Source organism: Lytechinus pictus, chromosome 10, assembly GCF_037042905.1.
Source record: "Lytechinus pictus isolate F3 Inbred chromosome 10, Lp3.0, whole genome shotgun sequence".
In the NCBI taxonomy this organism is placed as follows: Eukaryota; Metazoa; Echinodermata; class Echinoidea; order Temnopleuroida; family Toxopneustidae; genus Lytechinus; species Lytechinus pictus.
Window position 1 is genome coordinate 33,976,444 of NC_087254.1, and position 27,968 is coordinate 34,004,411.

A 27,968-nucleotide genomic window follows, 5' to 3' on the forward strand; every position below is an offset into this window, starting at 1 on the left:
TTACAGGATGGGTCAATATCTCAGAGGGTCCACTTTCCTGACCCCCCCCAAAAAAAAAGAAGAAATTACACATATTCAATTTTCTTTCTTTAATCAAGACAATCAAAAGCGAGTGTTGGCATTTGCTGGTTTAAGGGACACTTTAATAAAAGTCACATAAATTTTGTACATTCTTTTCAAGGGCATTTATAGTGTTGTATAGATCTCATTGTTTCCATCTTTATGTACAACATCATTGCTATGTTACAGAAATATACATATTTACATGACATCAATAATAAGCAAATATATTTTGTTACATACTGTACAATGTAAAGTTCTAACTCTATTTTTTTTCAGAGCTGACAACTGGTTTATTGACAAACATACAATGTCAAGATAGTAAATGCTATCACACCCTGGCATCAGTATGGAGAGTATTATTCCAGGTTATATGTTTTACTCCAATTCTTTCTGTTAAGCCCCTTTCACAATTGACGTACGACCTGTTTACGACCACCTGCAACAGTTTTTTCTTGTTGTTGCACGATCGATCCCTTGGTGTCTTGCGAGCACTCGCAGTCGTTGTAGACGATCGCACAAACTCGAGGTGGTCGGAGGTGATCGTGACTGGTCGCATCTGAACTTTGAACATGTTCAAAATCCAAACGCGATCAAATACGATTGATTCACTCGCAACAGGTCGTACCATCGGTCGGGCGATCATCGTGTGAGTGTTGTTCAACGTTGTACGACTTGGTGCGAGAGGTGGCACAACTAAGTATAGTCGCATTTAGTCGACTGGAGGTCGTACAACACTTGCACATGTGCTGGAGACCTACAGAAACCAGTCTTGCGACTGGGTGCGATAATATGAGACTGTTGCAAGACCGATCGAAATTACGGCTTACTACATTCCACTACCGTTGCATTCGGATGTATGCGACCGTTCAGCCCCTTTCACAATTGACGTCCGACCAGTTTACGACCGCCTGCAACAGTTTTTTCTTGTTGTTGCACGATCGATCTCTTGGTGTCTTGCGAGCACTCGCAGTCGTTGTAGACGGTCGCACGAACTCGAGGTGGTCGTGACTGGTCACATCTGAACTTTGAACATGTTCAAAATCCGAACGCGATCAAATACGATCGATTCACTCGCATCAGGCCGTACCCGGGGTCGTACCATCGGTCGGGCGATCATCGTGCGAGTGTTGTTCAACGTTGTACGACTTGGTGCGAGAGGTGGTACAACTAAGTAGTCGCATTTACTTGACTGGAGGTCGTGCAACACTTGCACATGTGCAAGCGACCTACATGTACAGAGACCTGTCTTGCGACTGGTTGCGATAAAAATATGGGCCATAAGACTGTTGCAAGACCGATCGCAACGGCTTACAACATTGCACTACCGTTTCATTTGCATGTATGCGACCGTTCCGCTCGCAATCCCTCGTGCAACACTCGCATGTGATCGCACGAGCACAATAAGAGCATATGCGACTTACTCGTGCAACGGGGTTTACTGGTTGTTTTTGTTGTACGACAGCTGTTGCAACTGTGAAAGCCTCTGTGCGATCTTATGAGATGACTAGCGATTGATGCCTGTTGCAGCCTGTCGCACGACCAAAAGGTCGCAAATGGTCGTACGTCAATTGTGAAAGGGGCTTTACACAAGCTGGTAGCAATATGTTCACTATCTGTAAAAATATATATTGCTTTATTTTTGATAGCTTATTGCTTATTAACAAATTTTGTCAGTGGTAGTGTATGATAGGGAGAATTTCAATTTTTTTATATATGAGAAAGGGGGGGGGGGGGGTTATCAAGTTTGAAAAATCATTTAACACTATTAAACCTTGCGAATCATTTTTGAATGATGAACTATGTGGTTTATGCAGAAATACAACAGAAATCAACTTGCATTAGTAAGCCTAGTGATATAAACAATATGTTCTTGTTCAGAGTGCATTTCTGTCACATTCAACAACTCCTAGTTTAGCATGTCTTTTTATGTAATTGCTTTAGATTTAACATGTAAATGTAGTTATTACATATAGTATTACATGTCTATATTTGGTTTGGGCATCCTCAAATTGTTCGTCATTGTACATTATATATTTTCTGTATTTTTTTCTAGTATATTTAAATTTACATATTGTGATAAGTATGAATTCATAAATATTCATGAAAATCAGGGATATATGATATGATAATGCAATCATAAATTGGAATTACAAATCATGCATGCAGTATGATTTTACTGATTATATATTTCCTTCAGAGGTAGAAAACTTATGCAGTTAGTTTCAAGCTAACAAATACTTGTACTTCATTTAAAGTAGTATGTTTTGGAAGGTAAATGCATTCAAATAATTTGAAATAGCAAGAATCCAGGGCCCCATCTTACAAAGAGATAAGATTGATCCAATCAATCTCAACTGTGTGGAAATCCATCCATACCATAATTTTTTTCTACAGTGAGTTTGCACAATTTCTGTATTAAACATAGAGAATCACTCTGAATCTTGAAGAGACAGATGAATGTATGAATTTATGTCATATAAAAGAAAATATTTTGAACAAATCATCATTTTAGATGTTGACGTTGCCGGCCGTCCATAGTTGTGGTTGATCGGATCAATCACAACTCTTTGTAAGACGGGGTCCAGGGCACTGTTTAATGAAGTGGTAAAGTTCTACATGACTATATGAACTGGAAACTGTTCTAGGATACTAAACTAATTCTCAATAATTTTGAATCCCCAAAAGCTAAAGAATAAATATGATCATTGTTGTCAACAAGTATTTAAATGATAACGTACTTTGTCACATTGGATTAGAGCCTTGGAAATTAAGTCCCACTTTGGTAAACAGCAAGGAAATTTTGGGTACTAGTTTATCATTTATAACTAGAACATAGACCAATCATTCATAAAGTCATGTGTAACTTCCAAACAGGTTTATGAAACAGACATCAGGGTACTGTTTCATAAAGACTTATAATATAAATAATTATAATATTGTTGTAATAACAAGTACCGCACACAATATCTATAACAAATGTCCCATCAACCAACCAAATTGAAGGATTTCAGTAGCTTTTATTAACTGTTATTGCAATTACATGTATGAAACAGGCCCCAGGAGTCAAACCCTGCCTTAATATTCAGAGACCTTAACCTGCTTTATCGTGTAGATTTTCCACGTGGGACCTATTGTAGAAAATGTTTTAAATGCGACTCAAAAACCCTCATAAAATCAGACCAAATTCTAGATGGCACTGGATGAAATCTGAGTTTGATTTGTGGAGTATGGAGGAATTCAAATACAAACATGAGATCTAACAACATTGGCCTTAAAGTTGAAGTGAAAGACGTACTAAGATTAAGTCGAGTTGGGAGTATCTGAATATTATAGTAAGTTAACACATTTACAACATTCTATTCATTACAGCATTGCATCAATGCAATTATGAATAGTTTCATAAAAATTTCATTTGTCATTTCTAATTTTTTTACACTGAATTACATTTGATTGTGATTTAATTATGTGAATAAAATAAAATTTTAATATGATATTCTGAAATGCACTTTGATATATTCTACTGATACTTTATAATCATATAATAAAAGATATATTTTTATCGTTCGAAAACTAAATTTCATGTCCTACTATTTAGTTTATTACCAGTGCAGGAAAGAGGTTTATTGAGATATGACGCAAAAGCTCAGAAAACTTTTAGCAAAATTAATTATTAGGCATCCACATGAATGATGCAATTGAATTAAACATTTTTTTTGTTCCAAGTCATCAGTAACCATGGCTTAAAACACATGATTGTTCAGGGTTAGGGTGAACATATCCATTCAACTATATAAACAAATTTTCCAAGTTGCATAGAAAGGCTCATGACACCATTAACATTGCTTTCCATATCAAAATAAAATCTTCACATCATTATAAGACTGTCTGCACAACTTCGGATTAATCTTTTGATAGATGAAGCATATGATACCGTCAGGGATTTGTCACATTGTATCTGAACACTAAGAAAAATTCTTGTTGAGCTTTGTTGCAAAAGTGGTAAAGTTTTATTGGTGATGGTTTATGTATTTTTGCTAACAATTACTACAGAAGTGAGCCCTTGCATCGAAATAGATGACAATGACAAGCATGCATACACTGACAAAGTTTGTTTGAAGGGACCAGTCTATGCATGTTGTTTGCATAGATCAGCCTTGACATAGCCACCTTTATGAAACATGGGGAGGGGGGGGGGGGCATTTCATAAAGCTCTTTTAAAACTTGAACAACTTAAAACTTACTCACAGCTTAATGAAATACCACCCATCTTTAATTGATTTTGCTACACTCTCCATAGGTATAACCAGTGCACATACACAGTTCTTGAAAGACCATTATTTTTCTTGTCAATTCCACTACGACACAATTGTCCTCTTGTTTGATGAAACTGTTGTTGACGGGACAGTCGAAGCCACAGAGCCTGTCCTCTCTGTTGCAGCTGTACGCGATAACTGATCTCCAGCTGTCGTCGTGCCATCCACCTCCGAAGCGTCCACCTCCAGCTCTGGTGGAGATGGGACTGGCTCCGGGCTGGGGCTCCATGTCCGGAGCCTGAAGCAAGCTGGGTATCCCTGGCTCCTGTTATGCTTGGCACTCCGACGGAGCTCCTCCTGGGCTGGACCGGGTTCATGCTCCATCCAGAAGTGCTCCACTTTGTCCTTGATGTTTGCGTTCTCCTCCCGCCACTCCTTCTGCCATTGCCGCAGCTCCTGGATGTGCTCCATCTTCCTGACCTGCAATACATTTTCATAATTTTCAAGTACAAATTTAAATCTTCACATTCAGTAATAAAAAAATATATGACTTTCATATCAATTGAAAGTGTCAATTTCTGTTATCACAAGATGCACTTAGGATGTACATACTGATACTGAAAATGCAATTTATAACAAAAACACAAACTATTTTTAATCCATTTCATTAAAAAATGCCTGTTCTTAAATTTACGGGACAAAACTCTGGCACAAATACAGTAAATGTAAAATGATACTCCCGTTTTCAGAGCCAGTTTTTCATTGTCATACTTTTTTATATGCCATAGGAAGTGATTTGGGAGTATTTACAATGAGAAAGTAAAACAGGTACATTATTAATATTATTAATGTTTTTCTTTGTGTGTCAGATGCGCCTGCCACAAATAATGGAAAGAACATTTTTTTTTTTTTTTTTTTGGGGGGGGTCCATTTTTCTATGACATTTACATTTCACATAAAAATGTTAAACTGTGATGAATTATTACATCATGCAACATCTTCAATCTTAGAGGAAGCTAACCTACCTTATATCCTCTGAAGAAAGATTGAATGATAGTGGCTGCTTCAACCTCACTCCAAATCAAAGAAAGTGGAAGAGGAGGTCTCGGGCTGTGGACAAAATGGGAAAACAAAAATGTAATTCATTATTAGATTATAAGTTTAATCGCATAGACATTGTTATTTTTTTTACAGACTATTCTGGAAGTTAGAAGGGAGGATTTTCTTGTCTCAGTGACACCCAATATGATATATTGCCTACATTTGAATTCACATTGTGCTAACTACTTTGTGTATCCACTGCATCAGCCACATAAGATTCAATTAAACTAGATATATTGCAATATCTGTTAAACTCCTGTTATTCTGCACATCTTTTCAAAATTACCAATATTACTTAAATGTAACCTAAGGTAAATTATAACTGAACTTCTGTACCACATACCCCCCCTTTTTTTTTGGGGGGGGGGGGGGGGTGGGTCAAATAAATTGTTATCCCCCACCCGTATAAAAAGTTTGAATATCATGATATACCATTATCATTAAAAGTGTACTACATAATCTAATTCACAGTGACAACATAGTGCCTTATAATAACTGGTACATAGAAGAAACTAGGCATTTATATTCTAAAAGACACAACCATTCATCATAGAGTGAACTGGTTACTTACTTTTCAGCAAGAATGGATTTAACAAATGGGATTTCATCAAGGTTGTCATGCTCCCTACCAGTCATGCCTGGATTATGCCTGAAAATTCAAAGTATTCACAAGATATTTCAATTATCAATAGAAATACTAGTTTGTTACAGGTACAGATGGGGACACCGCCAAACCCAAAAATAAAGGAAGAAAATTATATCCCTTGTACAAGTCGTTTATCAAAATGAAATATCCCCTCCAGCTATGTCACCAGTTGCCTAGCATAGCGGCAGTGTAATCTCCCCTTTTTCATGAAATTTAATACTTTTCTTTTTCCATTCATTTATCTAATTTTTCATCTATTTTCATTTATTTTTTCCGGGGGGGGGGGGGGTATCTGTAATAAATATGTAAGGCAATTTTAGGCATAACATTTTACGAAATGCATCGCAAGGATTTTATTTAATCAATTCGTTCGAATACATTGCTAAGTAGTTAACAAAAAATACTACATCCCTTGAATATATCATTGTATATCTATTGTATTTTGTGCTTCTACAATGGAAAATACAATTTTCACCAGAAATATGAGTGGGAGAAGATACTGTGATATAGTCAGTTTTGGAATCTATAAACTTTTCTATCATGCCTACGGTGATGACAGTAACAACTAAATCTATAGTTCTAACTTTAAGAATTGATATAATACAATATACTACAAATTTCTTTTGAAAATTATAGAAAGAATTACTCATCCACAGATGGACTGGCAGTAAGGGTAAATGCTAGAACCTTGGATAAATAATTCCATCTATCAGGGGTGTGAGTGGTCACAAATAAAAAGATCTGAAAAAAGCTGAAGTGTTGAAAAGGTCTGAAATAGAAAGAGCTCCCATACTTTTTGTACAGAGGAAGGCCAAAAATAAGCTGAAATTAAGCTGAAAATCAAAACCAAAAAAAATCTGAAATCAGATAAAAATCTGAACTCTCACACCCCTGATCTATACTTCTTCACAATACAACACAATGATATGTTCTATTAGACTCACCTCCAAAGGTACTCAGTCAAAAAATCTAAACCATTGAAGCGAAAGCGCCTCCTCTGGATAAAAATTAAAAGAAAAAACATGAGATTGTTCAACAAAGTGATTGAAGTTAATTGCAAAAAATATGCAGATATAATTGATTATAATTTATACTTAAACGATTTCCAGAGAATTATTCCTCTATATTGTGGAAGTGCTGTGGACAAGTAGATAAGTCTTTGGACTATGACACACGAGGTCTGGGATTAAAATCCCACCACAGCGCTCCCGTCTTTTGGCAAGACATTTTGCCACATTTGCCACTCTCCATACAGGTGTAGCAAAGGAAAGCCCAGTAAGAAAAAATTCCTGGAATGTTTGAGCAGCCAAAAGCCGTGTGTTTTAATATCGTCATATTAAGCAGGGCTCACTGAGAGAACAGTTTTCAAAACTGAAGTGGATACATTGGAAAAAACATGTTATTTTTTTTTCCCGATATCTTTTACGCTGTAACTGAAAAGTGTTAGCAGCTCTTAATATTGTCTCCCTATGATAGTCTTACCTCAAAACACCTTTCCTTTTTGGCTTGCTTTAGCATTGCTAGCAATGCTGGCAGCAGAATGGGGAAGATATAGTGTTCCTGGTACTCTCTTGGTGTACCTACAAGAGATGAATAGGGTGAAAATGAGAATAATTATAAAAATTCAAGAATTAAAAAAAAAATAAAAAGGAGAGAAATCACCATCTATAATTGCTTACAAAGTCATCCTCCTCATTTATTTTATATTTCTTTTCAATTTGTTTGTTTTCATCTCTTCATTTCAATTTTTTTTCTTTTAATTCATCCGCTTATGTAATCTTCAACCTCCTATGTTGCAAATTGTAGATCTACCATGGAGGTCATTTAGGTAAACACATCTAACACTGATCACACACTACTCACAAGTGTCTTTGGGAGGTTTTGGTGCTGGGCGAGGGGTCGGTTCCCTCGAGGGCTTCTCTATCATGGTGTAGCCTACAGCTGCTGGGTGAGAGACGGCAGGATTGAATTCACTGGTAAGGTCTGTGTCGGCATGTTCTACCTTCTCATACATGTGACCAAACATGACAGGTGAATGAGCTGCGGGGTTGTAGTCGATGATCTCTGTGACGACTGATCCTCCATCATCATCCAGCTGGAATGGTGGACGCATGAGAGCAAATTCTGATAAATTCAGAAAGAATAAAATAATTGTGTCACTGAAGTTCAAACTATGATTAGGCCTAGATTGTTGTACATGTAGCTCTGTGATGAAAATATCCAGAATTCTTGTTTAAATTGCTGCTTCATTGTTCTAAAATACAACATTGAAATCCAAGTCTCTGGTCAGAGGATGCAGATTATCCTTTACTAAAAAAATCATGCCAAACTTGGCAATAGGGTCTCATGCCAAATAATCCTCAAATTGACAAAAATTCCAACTGTTAAAAGATCAGATGCCAGAGAGAAGAAAAAAGTGGAGATACTAGAAACAAGAGCAGCCAGAGCAGAGGCAATGGCAAATGTTACAGCTGTGGCTGTGCTGGAATAAAGTCTATAAGCTTTTTAAGTTTTAAAATCCTCTCTCTCTCTTTACCTTACGGGTCAATATAACCCCAGAAAATATATCTTAGGCCAGAGATAAGTGGAATTGTAACTAATCCACACAAAAAAAAATGCTGATCTCACAAATGGTGCTTGGTACACTGAGAATTCAAAGTACCGAAAAACTTGTTGAAACGTTATCTCCTTATGTTAGAATGATTTTCTTTTATATAATATATCATAGATCGTCGATCAACAACCTTATCGTTTTTCGGGAAATAATCCCCCTATTGTTTGCTGATATCTTATTCCTCAGTTTTTTGTTTCATATGTATTTAAATGGTTTTTTTTTTTTTTTTTTTTTTTTTTTCATAGAAAAAAGGAATGAATATAAAAGAAGAAAAAAATAAATGAAAAAAAAAATTGTTACCCTACATGTACTTTTCATACAGTGGGTGGCAAAAATAGTCAATCATGACTTATTGCCAAATAAAAACAAGGAATGGAATTGTTAGTGAGAGATCACAACAGTCAACAGAGTCCACACAGCATGCAAATGAGCCTCCAGCCAATGCAAAGAAAGTTAACGTCTTCAGTTGGACCTGGCCAATCACTTGAAAATTATGTTTGACAGGTGAGCTAGGCTGAAAGATAAACAGATGCAGAATCAGACATTAATGGATGCAAATTTGTCAGAAAAATTTGACAAGCAAAAAAAAAAAAAAAAGGAAAGACTTCCAGTTCCAAAATGTATCTAGGCCTACCCCCACTGCACTGCTCCAGATTCATTGCCAGATCAGTGTTTGTTTTTACTTCCATATAAAAATCATAAATTGAATAAATGGAAATGGAAAAATTCATCATCATCATGTTTTAAAACTAAAAGTATGAAGTAAAAAGTGTAAAAAACAAAAGCCCTTTCTAATTCAACAGAAAGTTAACAGACATGCAATCGAACGAATGGGACTGTAGTTTCTAGTTAACCCTTTCTCCATAAAATGGTACAAAATACAAGACAAGTTTTTAATGAAAAATAAAAAATATGAGACAAGAATTTGCATTCACCTTTACATATTTCATCCCATAGACTTTTTTCCTTTTTCCGCGATATATACGACATATTTGGTTGTATTTGTCTGATTGTAAACGAAACGGTTCCTTCCAGTTCTTCTGACGAATTACAACTGTCCACACGCCGAATTTCTCCGCGTCAACAAAAAATAGAGAAAGTTTTTCCTATATTTTTAGTACATATTCTCGATTTTTTAGGGATTTATTAAATCTTGTCCTCTCTTCTTAGCAAAAATGAAAATAATCAATCATTATTATGTTACTAAAATTCTGTTTGACATCCAAGCGAATGAATATTAATCCCTCTGAGAGCGTGAGTGATTGTCATGGTGAAATATGTACCCCACCCACGTGCTCGAATCCTACCGCCTGGCCCCTCCCCTCACGTTCCGCATTGACTTTTGCGATTTGAATGGGACTGTGACTGTGTTAAAAATGGGTAGGAAAAGCAGATATAAGAAGTACAAAGCAGTGGATCCATTTTGTGTTGGCCAGAGAAAAAATAACCTAACACGGTAAGTGGGAATTCTACATGAAATTCCATGTGGGTGTTTTTTCCTGTCTGAAACTGAAGTTTGTTTTCGCTTGCAACTTGGAAGTTGCACGTTTTTCCCGTGGTCCCACTCATTCAGGTCCCACTCATTCAATTTTTTGTTAGCCTATAAAAGTATAATATATGTAATTCTATTGATAGATCTAAAAAATGCCCGTCCCGGTAGCAAGGAGGCACGTGGAGAGTAAAAATCATTCTAACGGTACTAACGTAGGCTTACTCTCCACAGAGCCAGGGATTGCGTCCCTAAAAAATATCTAAAGATATATTTTTAGTCTGATATGATATTTCTAATCGAATAGCATAATAATAATATTAATTATTATTTTTTATTATTAATATAGGCCTAATATTTATTACTCCTGCTCGTTATCCGAGTCCCCTCCTATGCTATTATAGTATGGGACATTGCCATTGCCCGGCAGTCTCAACACGGGACGGGGACTCGGATCACGAGGAGTAATTAGACAGTTAAAATAGTGTTTTTAAAGTGATTTTCATTGATTTTAATGATTCTTATTATCGAAAATATTCATTTATCATCTCTAGCCTAGGAAACTGTCTAAAAGTGGCAGAGTGGTTTTGATGAAAAGGAGGGAAATGAGGGGTGGATGAATATCAACGGGTTAATTGCCATTTTATTTTTAGGAGAGGGGACTTGGATCACGACTAATAATAGTACTCCTCGTTATCCAAGTCCCCTCCTATGAGAAATTGGCAGACTCAACACAGGAAGGGGACTCGGATCACGAGGAGTAATTAGACAGTTAAATAGTGTTTTTAATGTGATTTTCATTAGGTGGTCTGTCTATGACAGATCACCTCTTAATTTTGTCAGAATTTTCTTTCTTTATTATTTATTTATTCTTTATACCTATGTTTGGTATAGGCCTTATATGGGCAAAAACATGCCTATTGAAAATTCACTGTAGCTCTTTAAATAGTCCGTTGATCCCCAATTTTTTTTTTCATATATCGATAGAGTATGAGTTGTAAATTTGATTTTATGTCACCATTGTCCCTCAATTATATTATGACATCATCAAAATGGCGTCGGAAGTCAAAATATCCATTTTGTTTGTTATGACATCTTAATAATTATGCAAATTTGGCTCTAACTCCCTGAATATTTGTCAATTTTTCGCCCAATTTTCGATATGATGTAGCTTAGCCTGCGTAGGTCTTACTCTTTCTGAGTTATAGCCTTTGTTATCATCTTAACGAAGGGATCATCCTAAAAAATTGCAAATAATAAAGGCATGTCATTTTTACGCATTTTGCGTGTAATCTCTATGGGACATGACTTTTTCTCAAAACTAGATTCTACATTCCTCTATTTCGTGGGCAATATCTCCATTTTTTCTCGTCAGTTATCCCTGAGCTTTTAGTATGTTGTAGCTGAGATTCTAAGCTTTCGCAATTGTACCCTCCATTTTTTTATCAGATGCCGGAATCATGCCCATTTTTCGCTTGCAAAATTGTATTTGTAATTCTCAAATTTGCTTACGTGTAATCTCTATGGGGAATATCATGGCTGAATGGATAACGCACTTGACTTGCGTTCTCGGGGGCGCAGGTTCGAGTCCTGGGGTAAACAAGATGATTTTTTTTCTTTTTACCACCTCGTACATGATCCTTTATGACAATTTAAAGGTATACATCTAATTCTAATGGAGGAATTAGATGTTAGTGGAATTAGATGTTCAAAGGTCAGTAATACTATCTAAGACAAGGAAACTTAGAAGACATGCAGACTATATGACAGTATATGTTGACCCAGACCGTACCCCTGCAGAGAGAGAGGCTTATCAAAATTTGCGTAAGGAGTTGAAACACAGAAAGGATATGGGGGAAGACTGTGTTATCAGAAAAGGGAAAATAACCAAACGTTCCTATGCATATGGTAAGAAAGACAGGTCACAGCAACAACAAATTATACCCCCTTTGCCTGCTAGAGATTCAAACAGAGAGGAAGAGAAACCAAGTCTCCCAAGAGAGTCTGATAGTTCAATGATGTCAACTGAAAATGTAGAAATTACAGGAAAGATAAACCAGTTTGACAAACTTCAAGATCTCAATCTGAGTCAAAACATTGAACATTTGCAGAAGGCAGAAGTACAGCAAACTGCAGAAAAGAATGACAAAGTCCATGTACATATATCCAGTGCAGGAAAGACTCAAGGTGATGGAATTACAAATCATGATGATGGAACAAATCAAAGCGGAAAATTTCATGTTCATGTAGACCATGAAAACACACAAGGTTTTCAAACTGTTGAATTACCCATGAATGCTGAAAGGATTAAGGAGTTCGAGGAAACTGATACCTTAAATACTATAGGGAATACTGTAGGAAGGAGTGTAGATGAGGCGGAATCAGATCGTGATGGTGTCCAAAGAATGCAAAGACGAGAAGAGGAAGGAAAAGATGTAGACAAAAGTAAACAGGTGTACGATAAAAGGATGACTGAAGATGAGAAGATTAAAAGTACTATTGAAATCATCAGGTCCAATAAGATGCATACAAACTGCCCAGAAAAGATTCAAGTGAACACCCATCCTGAAATGGGAACAAATGATGCAGACAAAGAAAAGAAACCAGCCCAGTTTTGACTAGAACAAAGAATGGAAAATAAGGAAAGAGTGCAGCTCAATCAAGACACAGTTACAGATGATAATGTTATGGAAGAAAGTTTGTCAGTGGATAAAGATCTTGATGCCTCTGACAATGAAAAACACAAACAATCAGACCCAGAAGAGAGCAATAAGACTAGTGAAGGTTTATGTGTTGTAGACATCAGGAATGAAGGCCATAATAAAAGAGGACATACATGTACCTTTACTAGCAAGCCAACTTGTACTAAAATGGACCCAAGTACAAGAAGCAAGACAGAATGGAGAACAGATACTAAGCAAGAGATCAACTCTGCAATAAATGGTGAGAGTAATGAGAGAGGAAGCCCCATAGGAAATTCTATTCATCTAAGTCAAACGGCAGAAACAGATGACTCCTTCTTTGAAAGTGATTTTGAAAGTGACTCAAATAGCAATGTCTCTGAGAGTAATGCTGGTGACACCAGTAATAGTGGAGAGGATGATGATGTTCAACAACCTGATGAAGATGCTTGGAGGAATCACACTCTAAAGCCTGCAAGGAAAGACAAATATAGAAAGTTGAAAGCATTCTACACAAACTGTGACTCACTTGTGAACAAACGTAATGAACTGCTTCTCTTCCTCCAATCACACAACATTGATATTGTCCTTCTAACAGAGGTCTTCCCAAAGAACTATCAAAACCCCCTTACACCTGGAGACCTAATGCTACAGGGTTATGATATGCATTGTAACCTGGACAATGGACACAGAGGAGTAGCAATCTATGTTGCAAGTGATCTTTATAACCTTGTCAGTGAATGTGATCTACAGTTCAACAAATTTCATGAATCTGTGTGGATCTGGATAAGTCTCAGAGGCTCTGAGAAATTACTAATTGGATGTGTATACAGAAGTCCATCACTAGACAACCACTTGGAACTGAAAAATGCATTCACCCAAGTTTCCTTAGCCAACTCATCACATGTCCTTATAGCTGGTGATTTTAACTACCCAAATGTAGATTGGGAGCTGGGAAGGGCAAGGTCACATACTGAACAGGACTTTGTGGAAACAGTTGCTGATTGCTTTTTATACCAACATGTCAATGAATACACAAGATACAGAGAAGGTCAGCGTCCCAGTACACTGGATCTGGTCTTCACAAATGAGGAAGGCATGATCAACCATATAGACTATATGCCTGGCCTAGGAAGAAGTGACCACATTGGTATCCTCTTTGATCTGACAGTATATACACCTGACCGCTACTACCCAACTCCACATTTCCAATTTCACAAAGCTCGATATGATGAAATGTGTGATGAGCTTGATCAAATTGAGTGGGAATCAAAGCTGAAGGATAAAGGTGTAGAGGATGCCTGGAAGTTTTTTGTAGACACCTTGACTGAAAAAATTGAGAAATTCATACCCATGTCAAAACCAAAGCACTGCAGGAAAAAACAGAGATGGATGACAAGAGAGGCCCTTAGGAAGCAGAGCCAAAAGCACCGGGCATGGAAGGAAGCACGGAGAACAAATCATCCGGTAGACATCATGAGAGCAAAAAGATTGGCTAAAGAACTGCGAACTGTCACCAAACAGTTATGTAGAAATTATGAGAAGGAGTTGGCTCAAAATGTGAAGTCCAATCCAAAGGCTTTCTGGCGGTATGCTCATAGCAAACTGAAAACGTCCTGTAGATTAGGAGAAATTCGAGAACCGGAAGGAGACCCAATATCTTCAGACAAGGGAAAAGCAAATGCATTAAATGCATTCTTTGCCACTACATTCACTGATGAGGATATGAATTGGATTCCAAGACTCAAACCAAAGTCCACAGGAGAATCATTGACATCCATATCCATTTCTGAAGATGATGTTTATAAGAAGCTTGTCAGCTTGTCAAAGTTTAAAAGTGCAGGTCCTGATGGCATCCACCCATGTGTTCTGAAGTCAACAGCTGCATCTGTCTCTGAGCCCCTTGCCCTGATCTACAATGCATCACTGAAGGAAGGCAAACTACCAGGTGCCTGGAAGGTCAGTCACGTTGTGCCGGTCCACAAAAAAGGTAGTAAGGTGGATATAAGGAATTACAGACCAATCAGCCTGACTTCTGTTCCATGCAAAATATTGGAATCACTCATTCGAGATGAGATAGTTGTTCATCTACTAAAAAATGACCTTCTATGTGATGAACAGCATGGATTCGTTCCTGGCCGCTCATGTGTGACACAGCTCCTAACAGTAATGGAGGAATGGACTAAAATGTTAGATGTAGGAGCTCCTATTGATGTGATCTATTTGGATTTTAAGAAAGCCTTTGACAGTGTTCCTCACCTTCGCCTACTCTCCAAACTTGATGCTTACGGTATAGGTGGTGAACTTAAGTCTTGGATAAAAGACTTTCTACAAGGAAGACACCAGAGAGTAAAAGTCAATGAGGAGTTATCTGACTGGACTAGGGTTAGAAGCGGCGTGCCCCAAGGTAGTGTTCTCGGCCCGACAATGTTTGTTATCTCCATAAATGATCTGCCAGAATGCCTTCAAGGGAAAGTCAGGATGTATGCTGATGACACTAAGCTCTATGGTAAAGCCTCTACCAACGATGATCTCTGTGTAATACAGAATGACCTCGATACCCTAACAGAATGGAGTAATACTTGGCAGTTGCACTTCAACTCAGAAAAGTGCAAAGTATTACATATCGGCCCAGGAAATGCTAAGCACACATATTTTCTTGGATCCGATTTACTTGAGCACACTTCAGAAGAAAGAGATCTTGGCATACTGATTGACGATGAACTTAAATTTCATAACCATGTTGCAAGTACTGTGAAAAAGGCCAACGGCGTACTCTCATGTATACGACGTAGTTTTGAATGCAGAGATAAATTTACAATCCCAAGACTCTACAAAGGACTTGTCAGACCGATCTTGGATTATGGCAACTCTATATGGTACCCCAGATTCAAGGGTGATGCTAAAGCCATAGAGAAAGTTCAAAAGAGAGCAACCAAAATGATCTATGCTATTAGGAATCACTCATACACAGAGAGACTGAAGGCACTCAACCTCCCATCCCTTCAGTACCGCAGACGTCGTGGAGACATGATCCAAGTGTACAAAATTGTTCATGGATTTGAACGCATCCCAAGTGATGCCTTCTTTGAACTTTCAGCAGGCAATACAAGAGGTCACAGTCTGAAGCTTTCTAAACCCAGATGCTTGACCAAACTGAGGCAAGATTCATTCAGCCAGCGGGTTATAAATGACTGGAACTCACTCCCTGAAGAAGTAGTTACAGCTCAGACTGTGAATAGCTTTAAGATCAGACTGGACAAAGTGTGGGCAGACCAGCGGTTCTGCTCACCATATGAGTAGCAAACATCTTATAGAAGGTAGAGATCTGAGCCAAAACGACACTGAGCAGACACCACACCAATCATTGAGACGGATGAAAATGGCACAGAACTGGAAGCCTGACTGCTGGGATCCACAGCACTCTTCCAGAATCTCGGGTAAAGGTAAAGGTAAAGGTATAAAAGTTCAAATTTAGCAAGATGAAACAGATTATAATTACTTTTTTTTCATATCACATGTATTGCCATATATTAAAGAGACATTTTTTACAGTGCTTTATCATCTCCCGTCTTTCACAAGTATTCTATCCATAATGAAAATTACGTTGTCATCATGATGATCATATTGATCTGCATGAACATGGTAATAGTGATCATGATGGCGAGAATAAGGACAGACCACCTAATTCGTCCGCATGACGAATTAAAATCTAGTTTATTTTAATGATTCTTATTATCGAAAACATTTATCATCTCTAGGAAACTGTCTAAAAGTGGCAGAGTGGTTTTGAAGAGGAGGGAAATGAGGGGTAGATGAATATCAACGGTAGTACTCCTAGTTATCCAAGTCCCCTCCTATTGGAAATTGGACAGTCTTACACTGGAAGGGGACTCGGATCACGAGGAGTAATTACATGTAGACAGTTAAATTGTGTGTTTAATGTGATTTTCATTTATTTTAATGATACTTATTATCGAAAATATTAATTTATCATCTCTAGGAAACTGTCTAAAAGTGGCAGAGTGGTTTTGAAGAGGAGGGAAATGAGGGGTAGATGAATATCAACGGGTTAATTGCCATTTTGTATGATTAGGAGAGGGGACTTGGATCACGAGTAATAGTACTCCTAGTTATCCAAGTCCCCTCCTATGGGAAATTGGACAGTCTTAACACGGGGAGGGACTCGGATCATGAGGAGTAAGTAGACAGTTTAAATAGAGTTTTTAATGTGATTTTCATTATTTCTAATGATTCTTATAAAAAATATTCATTTATCATCTCTAGGAAACTGTCTTAAAGTGGCAGAGTGGTTTTGAAGAGGAGGGAAATGAGGGGTACATGTAGATGAATATTAACGGGTTAATTGCCGTTTTGTATGATTAGGAGAGGGGACTTGGATCACGAGGAGTAGTTTTATAGTGTTTTAATGCAATTCTATTTATTCTGATAATTCATATTATCGAAAATAGGAAACTGTTTTAAAGTGACACAGTGAATTCGGATCAAGAGGGACTTGAATCATGAGGAGTAATTATACAGAAATTCTTTTACCTGACGAAATAAAGCAATGGAGACTGTTAAAAGGGAGATGCAATTTGATTTATTTAGTAAAAACGTGATAGACGAAATAAAGCATAATTGATAGAAACATATATATGGAAAGAGATTTATTTAGCATAAAAAGTAGACGACAAAATAAAGCAATAAGGACTGAAAAAGAAGTAGATATGCAATTCTGATTTATTAGTAAATTAAGAATTGATGAAAATGGAGACTGAAGAGGGATAGGGCTAGATGAAATTTTGAACTTTATTTTAATAGTAAAAACGTAATAGACGAAATAAAGCAAAATTTTAATTGTTAGATAAACATGAGACAATGCTGATTTATTTACTATTAAAAGTACTAGTTGACGAAATGAAGCAATAGAGACTGAAAAAGAAATAGATGCAATTCTGATTTATTTAGTAAATTAGGAATCAACTAAATAAAGCAATGGAGACTGAAGAGGAAAAGGGCCTTTTGATTTATTTAGTAAAAACGTAGGCGAAATAAAGCAAATGTTTTATTGTGAGAAACATGAAAAGATGAATATATTCCTGATTTATTTATATGAAAAGTACTAGTTGACGAAATAAAGCAATAGGGATTGAAAAGAAGTAGATTTAGTCGACCCGACGCCAATAAAGTGGAGACTGAAAAGAGACACGTGACATACATGTATTGCAACTGCGAGGTTGGTAGATACAGGTAGGACATGTTTTACGTTGTGAAAAATTGTCCGTGGATCCGAGTCACCGGGGACGTGGATCACGACAATGCCATTTCATTTTTAAACATTTAAGAATTCATTAAAAAATCTAGAAAAATATGAAAAGACGAGGGCCAGGGAAACTTGCTCGATGTTTAAGCTGCCATCTTGTTTCTTATTGTTCTTCGCCAACAGGTGAAAAGCGCATGCTAAGTCATGCTCTACACAATGCAGGTCTCAGCTCCGCTGTGACAATAGGCATTACGATGTGTGTCTGTTTGAACTTTGCCACTTTGAATTGATAACCTTAGAATAATATTACACTATTCATATAGACAATTTAAGTTTCATTGAGGTACATGTAGGCAAATGTAGGTGTGTTTGTCAATCAAAGTTTGATGGACCTTTCTTGATTTATAGCCAAAGTCGCTTCCGATTGCCCATGGCTCATATCCATCTAAGTGACATTAGCGGCTATGCCCGGCCATCTGACGTGTTGTAAAGTGGTAGAGTAATGTTTGGAACGGGCAAAGCCGCTAATTTTTAGTTTCTTGAGTCTTACATCAAATATCACGCAAGCCCTATAAACTAAACCCATTTTCCTGTGCCTAACCTTCATTCAGCTCAAGGGGACATGGTCTTTGTTTATTTTGTAGCCGAGTCTGGCTCAGCTTGGACCTATCATCTTGGATATACCGCAACCCAACTTTTGCTTCTTCCAATTCCCTGCCAAGGAAAAAGTGTGGTTTATAGTCCGATACTTATGGTACACAATTTCTTCCAGAATCCAAAATCATTTCAAAATCACTACATCAACTGGGAGTTATCTTGAACATTGTTGGATCAATGTATCAATTACCTTGTTTTGAAAAATAAACCCATGATTCCAAGTTTTTATCTATGAAAGAAAAGAAGAATACAATCGACATCCTGCCTGTCTCATAGAATGCAACTCGCATTAGACAAACTGGATGGCAATTTTTTCATGAGGAACTTGGAATCGCAAATCAATTAGTCTGTTTTTCAATATGATGGAGAAAAGGATCTACTGTAGGTAAACCTCTAACTGCCAGCTTTTGTTTCATTTTTATGAAGCAAAAAATTTGTTTTGATAGTTAGTTACATCCACTACTCTGCCAGTCTTTACCATGTTCACTGACTTGTTGATATCGGTGGCGGTACTCTTTGAGTTAGCCTTGTGGAGGCACTTTGGATTGTAAGTGGAGAGGTACATGTATTATGTTTTTTGGTTGTTTGGTTGTCTGTCTGTCCATTCTGTATTCATTCTTGCGATAATCAAAGGTCTATTCGACAAATCAACTTGAAACTTTATCCAAGTATGGATGTAGGAGTAATGATCTGATTAGATTTTGGGGTCATGAGCTCAAAGGTCACAAAGGTCATTCTATACTGAAAAATATATTTTACTCTCGATAACTGAAGAACTGACTTGAGGAATCATTTTCCAAAATGATCTGAGTAGATTTAGTGTTCACAGGGTCAAAGGTCACAGAGGTCAATATTGGAAAATTTTAGAAGTTTGGTGTGTGATATATATATTCTTGGTCATGCAACGGTGGATGCATAGATTTCTACTGTGTGCAGTCAAGAATCTGTCTTGTTTAAGGCATATATTTATCTTTTATCATCTATTTTTCTCTTTAATTTTCCTGTTAATCCGCAGTCTTGAAAATGTCTTCAACAAAGCACCTAAGAAAGAGGATTTTGAGCAGAAGCCACCCAAGGGATTCCTGGAATTGATGAATTCCATGAAGCAAGGTAATAATCAGAAGGAAAAACATATCACGAAGAAAAAGAGAAAGGCTGAAGAAAGCATTGAAGAGAAAGAGGGAGGTAAGTTAATCCAGACAAAGTTTATGCTTCAAAAATATTAATTATTTTGCCTGTGTTTAGTGAGGAAAGGGGAATTTTCATTTGGGCAATTCCAAGCAAAAGTGGACATTTTCCAAAAATTTATATTGGCTCTATTACAAATCTGGATCAAATTTTTCTATCAAAACTCATATGGGATTTCATAAATACAAAAGGGGAACATAATTAACCACAATTTTTTTTCTTACGCATCTCCTTAAAGGAGAATCCAAACCATACAAAAAATTCTATACATGGGACTACTTATATGTTTTTTACTTAATTTCAATTTAACAGAAAACTATTGCTTGTTTTGTAAAATTTCCTTTTGGATAATCTGAAGGTCATCATTTTACATCATATCAAAAGAAAATTGTAAAATATAAGTTCATTTTACGGTGCCTGTGTGTGAATATTTCAGATGTCACTCCGTAACCGTCACTCCATAACCGGTAATGGGTTTATGTTTTAAGTTGTAATTAATGAATTAATAATTACACCAAGTTTTTAATGTAATGCAGCATATTAAAGCTAGAACAACATAGAATCCAATCAATAACTCAACATTTTGATAGCCATTTAAAGTTCACAGAGTTTGAGCAATATGTATTCTCCTCAAATATGCATGTCCATTTTACGTCACTCAGTAACCATGTTTATGAATATTCATATCTCCTTAATTCAGTGGATCAAAATAACAAATGTTATTATTTTGAAAATTTGGTTTCAGCAACTACTGTCAGGTACCATTTCTTTGCAAATAACTATTTAAATATGGATGATATCTTTGTTTGAATGCTAAAAACTTGTTTCTGAATGTCACTCCGTAACCGTGGAACTGCCCATTTACATAAATTATGTTGAACTCAATCCAATGTACTTCACAAATATCTTTAGATCGATTTTACAATCAATATAGCAAATTATTGCTAGTTTTTTTTTCCTCCAGTGTATCTTGAAATATTAATGTGTAGCTACTGTAATTGTAACAATTCAATTGTTAGAAATCTCGATATGTAATGAGGGTCACTTTTGAATATTAGCATTTATTATAAGAATGTTTCTTTAAAAAAAATCAATATGCTGTTGTGTAATAATTGATTAGCATTTTTTAGTCACCATGGTATAAAATTGTTTGAAAATGAGTAAGTTATTGAAAATCTGCTTTGGAGTGACCATTTTTTACACTATTCGTACATTGTGCAGTACATGTATGATAAATTACACTTGGTTTAAATTTTGTTCATTGTTTTTAAGGTAAATCTAAATATCTGTTTGTGTTTTTCATGTGTACAGTAGCCCTATTTGCATTCAAGATGTGTATTTCTGTCTTATTGTGAGTTTTCAATCACTTCTAGAGTATTACCTTTACCTTTCATATAAGGTAAAATTGCACTAGTTGACCTTCTACAAGAAGTGGAAGCAATATTTAAGACCAGGGGCCAGTAACACAAAGCTTAGCAATCATCGTAGAACATTTTTGAACGATTAATTGCATAGACCACAATGTAGAATCAGTCGTGAAAATCAAGCGTACAATCAGTCTCTAACCTTTGTGTTAGTGGACCTTCATTATACGAAACATAAATACTTCTTCAAGGGTGTGTTCAATGTCCGTTTCCAAATTTAAACAGCAACGTGAATCATGATTGAAATCGTGATTACAAAACGCAGATATAAATGAGAAACAAAGGGTGCATTCAATGTCCTCCATTCCCGGTCGTAAAAGTAAACGTCTTTCAAATCACGATTCGGAGGAAAATTGAATGGTTGAAAAAGATGCGTTTGTAAACACGATCAGCTCAGATTTTACAACCTTGTGAATTGCGAATATGACATTGAACACGATTGCATTTTGAAACGTCTTTAAAGTTGCCTTCGCGGTGGAAGCCTACACAAGCAGGTGCCTGAATTGACCTTTCTTGTGATGGGTCAAACTGCGCACTAAAGCTGCGCTAATGAAAGCGGAAAAATTTAAAGACGATTGATGAATAATCAGTGTTTATATTTTCGACACTGAACAGTGCCCTGCTGATCATGTTTGTGTTTTGTGTTTTGTATTTTGAGTTTTCAATCATGATTAAGGTTGCTGTTTAAATTTGAAAATCAACATTGAACACACCCTAAGTTGAAATGCTCTTAAAAGTCAACAGATTTCTGTGGTCCCGATAGATTTTATTCTGTAAAGTTAATTGTAATTGATCACTTTGACAGATGATGACAGGATGAAAAAGAAGAAATTTGAAAGACGTCCTTGGGAATCAGATATGCAGTTCATCACTAGGGTTGATAGGATTGCTCAGAGCATCGTGAATAAAGAAAAGATGGAGATAATAAAGACTGGAGGAGATAAGGATATGGCTCCTAAGAAACTAACCAAAGAAAAAGAAAGGAAATTGAAAAGGATCAAGAAAACAGCTGCAGAAGCCAAACGGAAGTAAGTTCCTTTCAGAGTATTCTGGTCATTTATTTCTTCTATTATATTATTCCACAACTTATAATAATGATAAGGATGATTAAAACATATTTTTCGCAGGGTAGCCACTTGAAGCCAAAAACTGTTCCACCTCTCCATAGTTTTAGGTGATTTGGGGGTTATATTATAAATTTCATTATCTATTAACTGGCAAAAGTTAAACTTGCGTCTTAAGTCAATATTTGCCAAAATATAAAGCAATATTTTATACCAGATGTGTTACTACCTTTTGAGTTGAATATCTATTAAGTCAAACAGATTTCTGTGGTCTCAATCAGTTTTAATACACAAATTTAGCTGTATATGCTAAGAAATATTTTCCACTAATTACATGGGTTTTGTTTATGCAGTAGGTCTGGTTTGATACACTTCACTTTCCGTATCATATAATAGAGTCGATTATTGTTATAAAGATATACCTACTATGAGTAGCTACTTGCTGAGATGATATTTATGATAATTTGTAAACTAATGTATGAAAGGGATTCAGCCTTAAATGACTTGTGTACAGAAGGCCCCTCTCATAGCGAGTCGTATTTGTGCTAGTCTTGTGTGAAGACCCACTTGTTGATCACAGTTTCAAACAGGGTCCATGTCTGCAGACTACTAACACACCAAGTGGGAATTGAACCTCAGTTTCAAGATTGCGAGACCACTGCTCTCATGACTGGACTACAGTATGACACCTTATCATGTGTTATATCTCTACAGGAAACAAGAAGAGCAGGAGGAATATACCAAGGCTGCAAGAAATGAAGAGATGCTGGAATCTCTGGAGAAGGAAATGATGAAAGGTCAGGATACAGTCATCAAGTTTCAGTCCTTTCCCATCTCCTTCCTTTATCATTCTTCTTTATATTTTGTCTTCCTATTTTCAGGCCTTCTAAATGTTTGTTATCCTTAACAGAAGATGATAAATAGGGCAGTTGGTCTGCATTCTTCCTTTCTTTGATTATGATATGAGAGCAGGAAAGCTTCTAGATCTACATGTATGTTTGAATGGAGGTCAAGGGTCAATCAAGCTTTAGTGTCCTTGGTTCATGATATAGATGATGTTCAACTGCATTCCTTTCTAATTATCATTAACTTTATTTATTTTCTTCTGTTGTAGGTGAGGAAAGTTGATGGAAATTAGGGGTGCATGGCACTCTTATTTTTTAGGGGGGGGGGGCAGGCAAATTTTTATTAAAAAAGACAAAAGTTGGCAGTTATTTTACAAAGGTCAGTTTGGTTACAGCAAACATTTTTTGTGTGTGTGTCTCATCTTTTTCTCCACTTTCTCCATTTTCAATCATCCCTCCTCTCTTTGTGTTACACAAGCTGTCATACAAATTCCCCACTTACACTTCACTACTCTTTCTCTCTCATTTATAACTAGGCCATTTTGATTATTATATGTATTTATACATCAAAGATAATTCAAGTTCATCCTCCTTCTATATATCATGTTACTCTGTTACAACATTAATCAATAATCTTTATTATTATTGATTTTATTATTTGTATTTATACTGCTTTTTTTTCCAATAGGCTCAAAGTGCTTAACATTTAGCAACTAAATAGAATTATATAATCTTGTAACTAGATTTTACAATAAGAGATGGGTTTAGTGCCTTTAGATGCTTTTCTTAAAATAGGTTGTGATGGATACGTTTTAAAAATACCTTCTTGTAACTGAAAATATGATTATTGTTTGAATTTCACTCAAAGGCGATGAATATTCACAATTTCAAATCTCTGTCTTTAATACCGATATATGTTAGTATGGATATGTTGTACATCAACACATAAATCATGAACATTCCTCTGTTTTGAAAATTGTATGTATAGTCCATGTTCCACCATTCTTAATGGAGTGACGTGAAGTTTATTGATTGTAACTATTTTTACCTGTTCGTTTTCTTCAATAGATAAAGTAGAGTTTGGAGAAGTTGCCATGGCTCCGCCTATCCTCACAAAAGCACCCAGGAAAAGCCAAGATGCAGCAAAGGTAATTTTAATTCAGTATCTTTCCAAGTTAATAGTTAATTCAAGGGTTTTTATTTTTAGGAACTTAATATAAGTTTTTTTAAGGAGGCATGATAGCCAGTACATAGAACAGTTGTCATCCAATGACCTTGCAAAGGTAATTTTAATTCAATATCTTTCCAAGTTAATAGTTAATTCAAGGGTTTTGATTTTTTAGGAACTTAATATAAGTTTTTTTAAGGAGGCATGATAGCTAGTACATAGAACAGTTGTCATCCAATGACCTTGCTTTGAAAAGAAGCCAATGTTCTTCTGCTGTTGCACTTTGGTTAGACACTACTATGTCCATTGAGAAGGATATAATACCATCAGTCTTTGGTTACCTACTTAGCATTCATGCATGTTTAGCAGTATAATCAGGTGACATTGACCAGACAAACCAACATTAAGTCTTCAACCATCCCTCTACTTTATATAGCTGTAACAAGGGTCAAGTAGAAATTGCAGTGATCTTTGTTGTATTCATATTTTTCAATGTTGACTTCAAATCTGAAATTTAGATTATTCCATTTGTTTTGATAATTTCTGTCATTTTCTTATTTTACCAAAATGTTGTATCAATTATAGCCACCCCATTTAGTATCATAGTGGGTTCTTATAATACACTCCTCTCGCATAATTATTATTCTAATTTTTTAGAATAGCTACCAGTAAGGCCCTTCAGCATTTTAAGGAACAAAATCCTTCTGGTTATCCATTTACATCGTTGGTGAGCTTTTAAAATCTTGTATCTCAAATAATGAAAGCTGTGAGGGCAGGTCATAAAAAACTGTACATTGAGAATGAAGGCAATGGTCTTGATGGCAACCTAATATTGTCTGAAAACAGTTCTCTAATTCCCAGGGGCAGATCAAAGTGGATCAGCCACTGCTAACATCGTATGAAAACTCTTTTTAGGTAAAAGAAGAGCATTCTCGGAGCTGTCCTCAAATCTCTTGGGATGCAAGGTTTTAACAATTCACTGATGTTATGCAGTAAATAACCCTTGTCATGGGAAACATGATTGATTATACAGTCATTCTCACCATCCCTTATTTTCTTTTAATCTTACAATGACAGCCTGGTCAACGTGAACTGCTTCTTAAAGGACTTGTGTCAATGCCTCAATCTGGCAGTAAATCAACGCAGCAACACCAAAAGAAGGCTGGACGGGGCGGACCAGATACCAGTAGCGTCCAGAAGAAGGGGAAAAGGAGAAAAGACATGTCGGCTCTGGAGAAGGAACGCTTTGACCAGACGAGGAGTTCCGTCATAGAAGCGTACAGGAAGCAGAAGAACACCACAAGGATATCATTGCCATTGCCGGGTGAAGATTTGAGGTGATGGATCTTTGATGGAGCTGAGAGACTCCAAAAGGACAAAACATTCAACGATGCTGATCCAAGTTATGCTGGACATGGCCACCAAATGGAGTTGTCATGAACATAAATCCTCCTCAGAAATCTTCTTATTATACATCACTGATGTTCACATATTGAGACAAAGATTTTTATCCTTACATGTTGCAAAACTTAGTATGCCTCTGCCCATCGTATGTGGTGCCGCCAGGGGCGTTATGTTTCAGGTTATCCATCTTATGAGCTCCATTGCTCTTCCAGACACCTGTTCGAATATGTTAAACAAATGTGTCTTTCACTTTATAAGTAACAGTGATAGTTATAGGTGTGGTAATTGGAACCGAGCTCGACATATGGTTGATGTGCCAGAATGCCGACAAGACACTGATCAATTCAGTTTGATGTTACAAGTATTTTAGAAAATTTTAAATTTCGTATTGAATTTTACCCCAGGATTACTTGTATGGATTATTGTTTTTATGAAGCCAAAACTGAATCACTCAAGAAATATTGAAAGTATAGAATGTATTGTATAGAAATGTAGAAAGTATTGTATGTCTGCCCCCGTCTAAGGTGGTTTCGGAGGCAGTTTCTTGTCATCCTTCATCCCACTTAATGAAACTAGTTTGACGGATCAAATTCAAACTTTGCTGATGTATGCATATAAAAGTAATCATGATCTGGGGCCTGTTGCAGAAAGAGTTGCGTTTAAACGCAAGTCAAAATATCAAGCGCAAGTCCCGAATACGGATGCTTCAATGGCTGAAAATCAAGTTGCGCAAGATATTTTTAGTTGCGTTTGATCGCAACTCTTTCTGCAACGGGCCCCGGATTGATTTGGGATTATCAAAGTTAAATGTTGAAGGTCACAGAAGTGATTTTATACATGTACATGAAAATGTATTATACTTGAGATAATTTAATTACCATAAGAAGGATCAACCTCAAACTTGTCCTTAAGGGAGTGTCAGTGATCTGAATAGATTATGGGATCCCAAGGTCAAGATTCAAAGGTCATTAGAAACATGAAAACGACTTATTCTCGCAATAAAGATCCATTTCACTGATCAACTTTAAACCTGGTTCATGTTTACCTATGGGAGTGTTGGTGATTCGATCAGATTCTGAATTTAGGTCGGAGGTCCCCGGGGGGGGGGGGGGCACTTCCATTGACAAGTGGATACCATGCACGACCATGAGGTCTCAAAAAGCACCCTAAACACGTATTTTCCATACTCTGAAAATGCACCCCTTAACAACTATTGGCGTGTGAAACCCTACTCTTAACAAGTATTGGAAACAAAACGATACTATTGGCAAGTATTCCCTGAATTAAACCCTAAACAAGTACAGCGATCACGGACGTCGGTCGTCGGTTAACTTTACCTGGTACATCATTGGGTTTAGTACAGCCCCACTCGCGCAAATCGTACTCTAAACCCGGGCTCTAAACACGTAGTGTTGACTCTTGGGGCAAAAAGTACATCCTTTATAAGACATTTTAGTCTTGATTTTTATACCCTCGCAAATTTTACCCTAAACACGTAGCTTTCCTATCGAAAATAGATACCCTTTTTTCATTATTTTAGTGTTTTTGACACCCTTATTACGTTACGTAACGTGCTCTATCTTGAAAAAGACATCCTTTTTACCTTTTTTTTTTGGTCGCGCATGGTATCCACCCGTTAATGTAAGTGGCCCCCCCCCCCCGGGCGAAGGTCAAAAGTAACAGAGATCAGTCAATGTGTACATGAAAATGATCAATTCTTGCAATAATTAAAGAATTGTTTGACTGATCAACTTCAAATGATTTGGTCCTTGCATGTGCATATATATATGGGAATAATATTGATTTGGTAAATTTTGGGGTCAAAGAAAGGTAAAAGATCATAGAGGTCATGAGTTGCTGTAATGATAGACGTAATAGATAAATCTGAATTTGTCTTGTTAGAAAATTTATATATGCAAATGAGAGTGACAACATGCTTTACATTTTGACAGATTTTGAAAATTTCAAAAGCGATGAATATATTTCAGATCTGGAAATGGCAGAGTAATTAATTTGACAATTTCAACTAAAGGCATTTGAAAATCCATCTAGTTTTTGTTTGTACTTCTGTACGCTTCAGTTGATTGGTATGTGAATGAGAACAA

At 36.5% G+C, this 27,968-nt stretch overlaps 2 protein-coding genes across 4 annotated transcripts; one reads left to right on the forward strand and one right to left on the reverse strand.

The window, feature by feature from the left end:
* Positions 1 to 115: 115 nt before the first annotated feature.
* Positions 116 to 9,992, reverse strand: LOC129269527 (IQ domain-containing protein K-like). 3 transcript variants are annotated; one of them, XR_010294932.1, is made up of 8 exons: positions 9,613 to 9,992; positions 7,927 to 8,187; positions 7,546 to 7,643; positions 7,008 to 7,060; positions 5,989 to 6,066; positions 5,342 to 5,426; positions 1,650 to 4,796; positions 116 to 464 (listed from the first exon to the last, which is right to left on the reverse strand). XR_010294932.1 is itself a non-coding variant. In XM_064105909.1 (8 exons), exons 3-8 carry the CDS (start codon positions 8,174 to 8,176, stop codon positions 4,419 to 4,421), a joined length of 942 nt encoding a protein of 313 aa, XP_063961979.1. In that variant the 5' UTR covers positions 8,177 to 8,187; positions 8,983 to 9,191; positions 9,613 to 9,733; the 3' UTR covers positions 116 to 4,418. The 3 variants fall into 3 exon arrangements, 2 of the variants coding, with proteins under 2 accessions (XP_063961979.1, XP_054763017.2); XM_064105909.1 differs by adding an exon at positions 8,983 to 9,191 and having other exon boundaries at positions 116 to 4,796; positions 9,613 to 9,733; XM_054907042.2 differs by having other exon boundaries at positions 116 to 4,796.
* LOC129269529 (coiled-coil domain-containing protein 137-like) lies at positions 9,981 to 27,910 on the forward strand. The gene is made up of 6 exons (XM_064105910.1): positions 9,981 to 10,133; positions 19,786 to 19,955; positions 22,188 to 22,410; positions 23,161 to 23,243; positions 24,360 to 24,439; positions 25,537 to 27,910. The coding sequence occupies exons 1-6, from the start codon at positions 10,054 to 10,056 to the stop codon at positions 25,798 to 25,800; spliced, it is 900 nt and encodes a 299-aa protein (XP_063961980.1). The 5' UTR covers positions 9,981 to 10,053; the 3' UTR covers positions 25,801 to 27,910.
* Positions 27,911 to 27,968: the final 58 nt, after the last annotated feature.